Source organism: Ischnura elegans, chromosome 9, assembly GCF_921293095.1.
Source record: "Ischnura elegans chromosome 9, ioIscEleg1.1, whole genome shotgun sequence".
In the NCBI taxonomy this organism is placed as follows: Eukaryota; Metazoa; Arthropoda; class Insecta; order Odonata; family Coenagrionidae; genus Ischnura; species Ischnura elegans.
The window spans coordinates 110,467,376-110,476,672 of NC_060254.1; the positions used below are offsets into that span (position 1 = coordinate 110,467,376).

Below are 9,297 nucleotides of genomic sequence, written 5' to 3' on the forward strand. Positions count from 1 at the left end.
TGAAATGAAAAAAAAAACATAGGAAATCATGATTTTTTCCCTAAGCACTATACTTGTAAATTGTTATTAACATCTCAACAGCCTTCACAGCTACCTGCAATAAGGAAGTAATATAGGAAAAAATATAAAGGAATTGAGAGTGCTTTCACCAAACAAATCAATGAGATGAGCATAATGAACTCAGTCAGCATCATAACACTTAATATGGCAAGAGCTGTGCTATGGTCACCTAGCCAGATAAATGCATACGTACTACTTGAGCAAAACTCACAATATTCCCATATTCTGGTTATATTTCGATACCCCTCATATAGAAATCATATTTTAATAAACCAAGAAAGTTGGAAGATAATTAATTGGGTATGCAGGATAGTTGTAATAAATGTGGTGTCTCCATAATGAGAACACCAAAGGCTGCACACAGTAATAAATAACCAAATAAAGCCAGCTGTTTACCAGCATATTGTACTTACTTGTTCCTGTTAAGTATACAACACAATGTTTAATGAGCCAGGGCAAAGTAACTTGCTTTCTAAAAATAGTAATATATATGTACACAAAAACAGTTACTTCAGAAGCTAAGTAAAGATGATAATTTTAAGTTACTGTAGTGAAATTAAGACATCATAAATTAAAATAGTTATATCTTTTAATGGATAAAATAAAAGAAAAAGTAACATTCACTCATAAATATCACGAAAATTTCGTAAAAATGCACCAAAGAGCCATATAGTAGTAAAAGCACATCAGTTGTGTTCTGCCATCACTGATGAAACTGCCAACGCAAGACAGTACAATCTTGTCTGAAGGTTGTAACAATATGACTTGGAATATCCATTTCTCAAAAGTAACATCACATAAAAATAATGAAATTAATGCATTAACAATTATATATGAATTCACAGTTTTATATATGAAGACACAGTAATACTTTAATTAAAATCTAGATGCTTTAGTCAAAACAATGAAATTACCAGCAGTGAACATCTATTTTCAGACAACCTTTGCATCATACTGAATGAAATACTGAAAGTTTGATCACAACCAAACATTACAAAATGTCGAAAAAATATATGAAAGGAATATGGGTGAATGTTCACTTAAATTTCTCAAACCAAAATAACAATTCAAATTTTTACTCTTTCCACGAGTATAAGATAATTTTTGGTAAATACCATTATTTGGAAAATTCATACATTCAGTACCAAATATTTACTTGTCTACCTTCCAATCCTGTAAGAGGAGGTAGAATAAATATCACTGATAGCAAAGACATATATCACAGGTTCACCATCTTCTTGAATAACTTTCAGCACACCACTGTGCATCGTTACACGGTTGTAATTTTATTATCATAAACACCTTGACTAGTTAATACCAAACAAGTAGCAGCAAGAATGTCACTAACTGTATTGAAAAGCAGTGTGCTTTGCATACTTTGCAAATGAAGCCCTTCATCACCAAAGTATTCGCTCCACACTTAGAGCATAATCCTCAGGTAACATTATGACAAAGATATTTTGGCAACCTAATGAAGATGATGTGCCACAAGTAAGTATATAACCAAATAATACCAGCAAGAAGTGTTCTATTCACAATATCAGAGAAGTTTCGCTTCACTGAAATGATGATGTACAGAGATTAACCACACATTCAATTTTAATTTACAAGATAAATAAAAGAACCTTAACAATTAGAATGTACCATTATTTTCCAGTTTATATGACATGCTCTTTCTTCTAAGAAAACCCCATACAAATTGACCACAAGATAAAATAAACAATGCCATGCACATAGACAGTGTCAATTGACAAGAACTTTAAAAAAAATCAGCTTTTCTGCATGACTTGTATCTTAGAATATTTCATTGCATCTTTTATACAGATAACCCTGGATAAATGGATAACTATTTCATACCATTACGAAGAAGGACAAGAAAGCTTAACACCAATAATTTACTATCTGCAATATTATAATTACAATTGTATGAAGATCCAAAGAGTACAAATCTTAAAATACATAGATGCGTACACAAAGGTATTGTGACTAATTAAATGATTCCAAGTCATCAGAAGCTTTCTATAGAAGCAATATTGTGCTCATTATGTGTACCTAGTTTTCCCAACTGACACAGCATGCTTTGAATGTAGGCTTTTGCAGCAAGAGGCATCGTTGCTAACGGCTTCCGGGCGCAACACGCAGCTGCACCCGGAAGCCGTTAGCAATGATACAGCATGGTTGCTTCAGAAAGCTGATGGAAATGCTACTCTCTGCCTGCATAAAACTCGATGTCTAACATATGCTGTACAAGATAACATAACAAGGCAAATGATTAGTTTTCACCTCTCGGAGAAATGATTAAGCCCAGAGATCTAACCTTATGCATTTCAGGATAAGCTGGAAATTAATGATAGATTCTGCATGTGTAACATAAAATTTCAGTATGGACAAATCCAAAAGGAATCTCACACACAATGTCTAAAGCACATTTTTCTCCAGTGCACATCTATGGCTGCGAGGACCCCACGTTTCTTCTTAAGCAATTGGTGCGTCATCATCCTCTTCTTCTGCTCTCCCAATAAACACTTCGTCATACCTCCGCATCCCTATTCGTCTCACCCTTTCGTGCCACTTGTACCTGCGAGCTGAATACACCAAAGCCACAGCACCACCAATCAATAGTATGGGGATAATCGTGCCAAGTGCAATGGATGAGCCTGAAACTGATATGAGCCATGCAAAGTAAAAAAATAATCATAATCAGTATTGAGCCTTAATGCAATTTATGTCACAACTATTAATGATTGAGACCACACGATTCATAATTGCATCCAAAATTTCACTAACTACAGTGCCTGATGCTAATTGAACAGTTTTGAATTACAGATCCTTACAAAGAATTTGGAGGGCAACGAAGAACAGGTAGTTGAAAATCTCCACCAACTCTCCACTGAGCTCATGGGACTGACCACTCAAAGCATTAAATTCAAAGATGCCAAGCTAATATCCAAAGAACGGATGTGTTTTCCAAGAATAATACATGAGGCAATAGAGATCACAAAGAAAGAAGATGTTTTTCAAAATGGGATGCTATGCCTTCACTCAGGCATGGAAAAGTCTCTGAAAGGAAAATGGCAATCTTCCTAGGCCAATCACAAATTATCTGACTGATGAATGAGATGAGTCAGATATATAAAAGAGAAAAGAGTGGCACATCATTACGTCAATGCCCTGAAAAAGCAGTCAGCAATTCCAGGGGAATTGTCATCAGGAAGAAACATGAGCAGTTGCAGAGTAAAGCCTGGATAGCATTGCATTGCACAGAGCTACTGCATTGGTTCCATATGGTTCAATGTTCTGTGGCCATGACCTAACACTTTCCACTGATGGGAGGTGTCCATTACGAGAGGTTTGACTGTATCACTCAAGTTAAGCAATGCTGGGCTGGGACTAAGGACCACGTTAAGAAGGGTGGTCATCCATATGTTGACCATGGTGCTGTTCTCTGCCGTCTGCAAGTGGCAGCTGGGTAGGAATGGGTTTGGCCAAATGGACCAAGAACAGTCTAGGCACTTGGGCATCTGATGAGGACAATCTATTTGATCATCAAGTAGGGAGGGATCACAAATGTGTACATACACTCCCGATTATCCTAATGGGCTAATGATGGGGAGAGACGGCACGAATAATCGGAAACTAAACTCCAGTTTACTTCATTTCCCATTACTTTTAAGAACATTGTGTTTAATTTATGTCGGTCAATACATCTGGTATTTTACGACCAATTTTGACAAATAATTATTTTTTCTTATTCCAACACACTCAGTCCATATTATTACATAAATTAGAAGGAATAATTGTAATTACTCGACATTAAAATCACTCCTGAAGCATATAACCAGTCGAAAAATTGAAAACATCTGACTTCCACATTTGAAAATTTAAATTTTGTGTAGAGAGAGAGAAACCTAAAGATATTGTACGAATATAAACTTGCATGGTCATAAGGAACACCAATATGAACCACTATACACAAAAATTGGTTTTGAATTCACCCTACCATAGATTGTTTTACTACTATGCCAAATTATCAGGAAATATAGAAATCACAATTTGACAAAATTTATTGCTCCTTCATTTCATTACATTGATGATGAAATGATCTACTCCATACATATTTGCCAAGGTCATTGCTGGTCATTGTCAGAAATTAGGGTCTTTCATGGAAACATGGTCTTTCTAATCAAAGTGTGTACTTTGAATTTCTATAAGCTCTTATTACTTTTTCAAAGAATAATTTCCGAAAGCATTTGGCTAATAACTTCCTGATGCAATTACAATTGATTCCATGCATTCGGAAATTTTCTCAAAGGTGTCAATAGCAATATTTTCACAAAAAGTTTACTTCGCAAATTATATACCATTTTATTATTCAACCATAAAAAATTGATGCGCATGAATGCTGAGAATTATAACCTTCTAAAACACTACATTTACTTGAATGGTTTTATATTGGCACAAAATGAGTAACATGTACAGGCATATGGGACACGAAGTGACATATTGCTATCACAGGTAACACATGACTCGCTTTAGAGAGATAGGATTCAAACTATATATGTACATGAATTGAAGTGAATTTACCACAGGGAATTTCATTCTATGGAAAACCTTTGGCTCTTACGGCAAACTATGTATGTCATGAATATGCATAAAATGATTCAAATCCTTAACAATCTCAAATGAGAAAATGGAGTACGATTGTTAATAAAGTCATTAAATAGGAGGCAGGAGTCTAAATGACCCCAGTCGTCAATGAACCCAACAAGCAATACTACCATCACATGTAAATGTGCTCAGGATGAATAAAGATTTTATTATTATTATTACTATTAGAACATTATTATAAGTGATATCTCATACAGTAAAAAACCCACTTTGAATGAAAAAATATACCTATGCCCAACTGCAAAATTATGACCAATTACATGAGCGCAACGAAGACCACTTCATTTACGTGATCCAGGAAATTACTTCCATCAGTTTTATTTTTGAAAATGGTAACCTTGTGAGCCATAGTTTTAGATCATTTCGAAGAGTGAATGAATACCTGAGGACTCGGATGTCTCTTCTTTCTCTGGGGATGCGTGTGGGGCTGGGGGTCCGTAATGAGCTGCATTCTGTTTCTCAGCAGGATACATTATAGACGTCTGCGATGGAGGCAATGGGTTACAATTCCCAGCTGCAGCTCTTCTGAATCCAGGTCTGCACTTACACACTCCATGGGAGTCATTCACCTGCTCACACGTCTCATCTTTCCCACACTCAAACAACACGGAAATGGTACAGTTGTGTCCTGCATCAGAAAAAAGAACAATTTAAAGCGTAGATAACAAAATGAAGATTCCAAATTTAAAATGCCAATCACATCGAATATATAGGGCTGATGGCAGACACCACTCGTAATTGGAAACAGTATATAAACTGTATGTACAAAATTAAATAAAATAGCTAAAGCAATGACATTTAGAAATAAAATATTTTAAAAATCAGCATCTTCGGACCTATAGTATTCAAGTATGTAAAGCATAATTATGTATTGCATCATGTTTTGGGGCAAACCCCAGCTAGGATATCAATAAGTTTTCAAAACTCAGATGAGAGTGCCAATAATATCCCTAATGGTATGTCAGGGAAAACAAGAATATTAGCTGTTTATAGCCATGCGTGAAGAACCAACGAGTCATGCGAGAAACTTTAAATTCATAGCACATAAATAAACCTTTGAAAAAAGTAAATTGTATGCAGGAATGAAAATTTACAATAATATTCCGCTGAATTAAAAAATGTAATGAGCAACAACGGATTTTACTGCCACAGGAGGAAACGTTTGAAAAAGTTCATAATTTATTGGACGAATTTCTGATGGATGAAACTTAGAAAAAATGTGGCTCTCTTTGTTGCCTTTTCTTGTATTTTTACATGACTTTTACATACCTTGTAATAATTAAAGCAAATTAATTGATATTATTATTATTATGTATATCATAAAATAGTACAGAGAAACCAAAAGTGCCAGCCTTTAATCAAACAAAATTTTATAACTTTTATAAAACGTATTAAAGTGCAGATTCCTTAAATTTTTAGCACAAACATGAGGTAAGCATTTAGGAGACAAATCTCAAATCGCATGGACGGTCGTGAACCTAAGTACACATAGCAATGAAGTGTGCGGACACTAATGAGTTCACAGCAGTGAAGTAATATATGATCACCAAAATTAGTTCGGCAAGACTCGCACCAAACTTCAATACCAGGGCGATTGATACAATGACAAAAACCTAAATGCAATCACCAGAGATAATGAAGAGTGAGAGAGAAGTAAGGTCAAAACCCAAACTGTTTTTTGATCCACACAAAGTGCCTTAAATCAACCAAAAAACAACAAAGAGAAAAATACGTAGTTAATGACGAATACAAGCCTCTAAATTCACAACAAAATATTAGCCCATCTACCACGCTTCTTGCGCACCAATTAGTATGAATAAAATACTCGAGGCGACTGAAAAACATCAGATGTGTTGGCTAGAGTTTTAGCGTGAGTTTAACCACATATGAAACCAAATTGACGGATCATCTTCGATTACAGTGTCAAAAACATCGATAGTTCTGCGCAGTAACTCGTACGCGAATAAAGGAAATTGAATGGATAAAATTTTCATTCCAAGGATTTTGTATCATTATATTAATAAATTAAGCTCTTACCTTGAATCCCTACACAGAGGGATGACAACAAGAACAAAATATAAATACTTCGATATTCCATAGTAGTATATTGCTCTAAAAATCCATCTCCATGGACTTCAAACAAAAGGAAAACTAAACTCGAACGAAATAAGGGAGGTTTCGCCGAAATTAACACAAGACTCTGATGGAATAACTAAACGCTTCACGAGACGCCTCAATGACAGAATATTACATGACTCTTATTCCACTACTTAGGCTTATTATCCTTTTATTGATAAGAGGAAAACAAAATACACGCCACAAGCGCCTCCAATGTTTACATCGAAAACGACGAATGAAATTTTACCCGCGAATTTCAAAAGTATGCCTGAATATCCTATTTTAATATCGTTTTTTCTGAGTAATAACGCTGTAAATGTCATTTTTATGTTTTTGAGAGTTAAAAATAAAAAATACGCTTTATTTACGTATAAATATTATACGAAAACGTAAAATATTGAAAAACAACATGCTCAATCTGGAGGGAACCCACCATTATGATTGTACTCCCTAGATAGTTATTATAAACCCTTGAATAGAACAACCCTTACTGCAACCTTTCACCGTCCTCAAGAGTAAGGAGTTGGGTCAGAGTCCAAAGTATTTCTTTCATGGCTGAGAATGCTCGTGGAGAAGAAGTGAAGAGCCAGGATTGATATTCTTTTTGGGGCTCTATTTTTTATAGATGAGTGAAATTCATCAATGAATGTAGAATCTATGTAATGGAGAAGATGGACTCTGCAGTATCAAACATATATGCAGCTGTGTTGGAGACAAAATGTTTGCTCACTGATACACCAGATCAGATGATTACATAACTAGGGAACTAACCTAGGCAGCTGCCAGAGGGATTTGGCACTCCAATAGTTACAATTGAGTTGGCAGTCTCTTCCCAGAGACGTTATATTGGGGGGCATCCCCCCTTGTGGGGCCGTCCACATTGCCTAACGTTGCAGAACCATTATTAACTAGTGACCAGTAAGCTATTTTATGCCATAAAGATGACATTGTCTTTTATATCCGAATATTTTGTTTAAATTAAACTTTCTTAAAGTTTGCAAGTGACTTGATAAGTTTTTATTATGATAAAAGTAAAGGTAGGTAGCTCAAGACATCTTTTGCGCCCCCCTTTGAGTTTTTTTCTATATCCGCTATTGTCTCTTCCACACAATAATAAGCAGTGGTGGATCCAGAGCCTAGTCCCCCCCCCCTTTGGGTGTCCAATTTACACTTGATTAAATTGTAATTTTCTTCAGTTGTCAAAGATATAGTTGTCATGCAGGAGAGGAGAGCCCCCAAGCTCAACCCTGCCCTTACATCCTGGATCCGCTGCTGCTCCAAAGTAACAGGTTTCTAAGAAAATTATTATTTGGGTAGGTCACAAGTAATAGCAGGAGAGCAGAGCACGAAGTATGAAAACACAACAGCTAAACTGGATCACCACTGTCTGGGTGGCTCTCATAGAGTGTCTGTGCATTTGCCTGTTACCTTCCAAGGGGGAAAGGGAACACAGCCATTAACCTAGAAATTTTTAGGTTGACTTGGTCCATCCCTTCAACATGAAAAATTAATGTGAAAGCACAAAGTTTCTTCTACATTTTCCATAATGAATCGCTTTCACAAAGTTACGCCTCAAACCATCAATTTTATCTCTTCAATGTTTTGAGTAAGCCTGGCCTACATACCAGATTGTTTAATCATATTTTCCTTTAAGCGTTTGTAGTAGTACCAGAATGAATAGCAAACCTAAGTAAACTTAGGTTAGATATACATAATCATCATCAACAGTGGCATCACTAGCGCATTACACAACATATAAGTAACTCACGAGGTCACCCACTCACCCTTCTGGAGGAGTTATTAAACACAGCACTATCAGAAGTGGGGGACGTGAGGGGGAGCAGAAGGCCCCAAAAACATTTACCAAGGACCCTCTTAACCCTTTTGCTGCTTCAATAGATTTTTCATCGGTTCCATTATTTTGCCTATTATCCAGAAAAAAATGAATTGAATCATTCATTTGACGTCGCTGAATGTCGCCGCACGAATGGACGTAGTTCCGCTAGAATTTCGAGCAGATGACAGCACCTACGACCGAAGGAAGGGTTTTTCAAAAACGTAGATATTTACCCGCATGTCGTGTTGAAAGGAAAAGTTTTTTGAAAGTCGTGGAATATCCCCGCATGTCGCAGGCAATAACCATAATGTTTTTTGCGGGTATTCCCGCTTGTAGCAGCGAAAGGGTTAAGCAAAACTCCAGCCTGCTTTACCTCTTATGTGACACACACTTTTGCTCATCATTATCTTGTTGCAAAATACTACTCCTTTCCCCATCCTTCGTGCAGAAGATGCTCTTCTTGATTATCTTTCTCATCTGTCTTGCTTTCTGACTGCATTCTTTGAAGTATATAAGATCGATTCAACACTTTCTCATAGCTGCATGTAGTAAAAGTATTTCAGTAGTAACGGAAAAAGCCAACCAAAGGGAAGCGGAAAGGATTCGTGGAAAAG

General features: G+C 36.1%; 1 protein-coding gene across 1 annotated transcript; it reads right to left on the reverse strand.

The window, feature by feature from the left end:
- Positions 1-631: 631 nt before the first annotated feature.
- Positions 632-7,032, reverse strand: LOC124165379. The gene is made up of 3 exons (XM_046542763.1): positions 6,766-7,032; positions 5,111-5,356; positions 632-2,723 (listed from the first exon to the last, which is right to left on the reverse strand). Exons 1-3 carry the CDS (start codon positions 6,824-6,826, stop codon positions 2,536-2,538), a joined length of 495 nt encoding a protein of 164 aa, XP_046398719.1. The 5' UTR covers positions 6,827-7,032; the 3' UTR covers positions 632-2,535.
- Between the last annotated feature and the right edge of the window lie 2,265 nt (positions 7,033-9,297).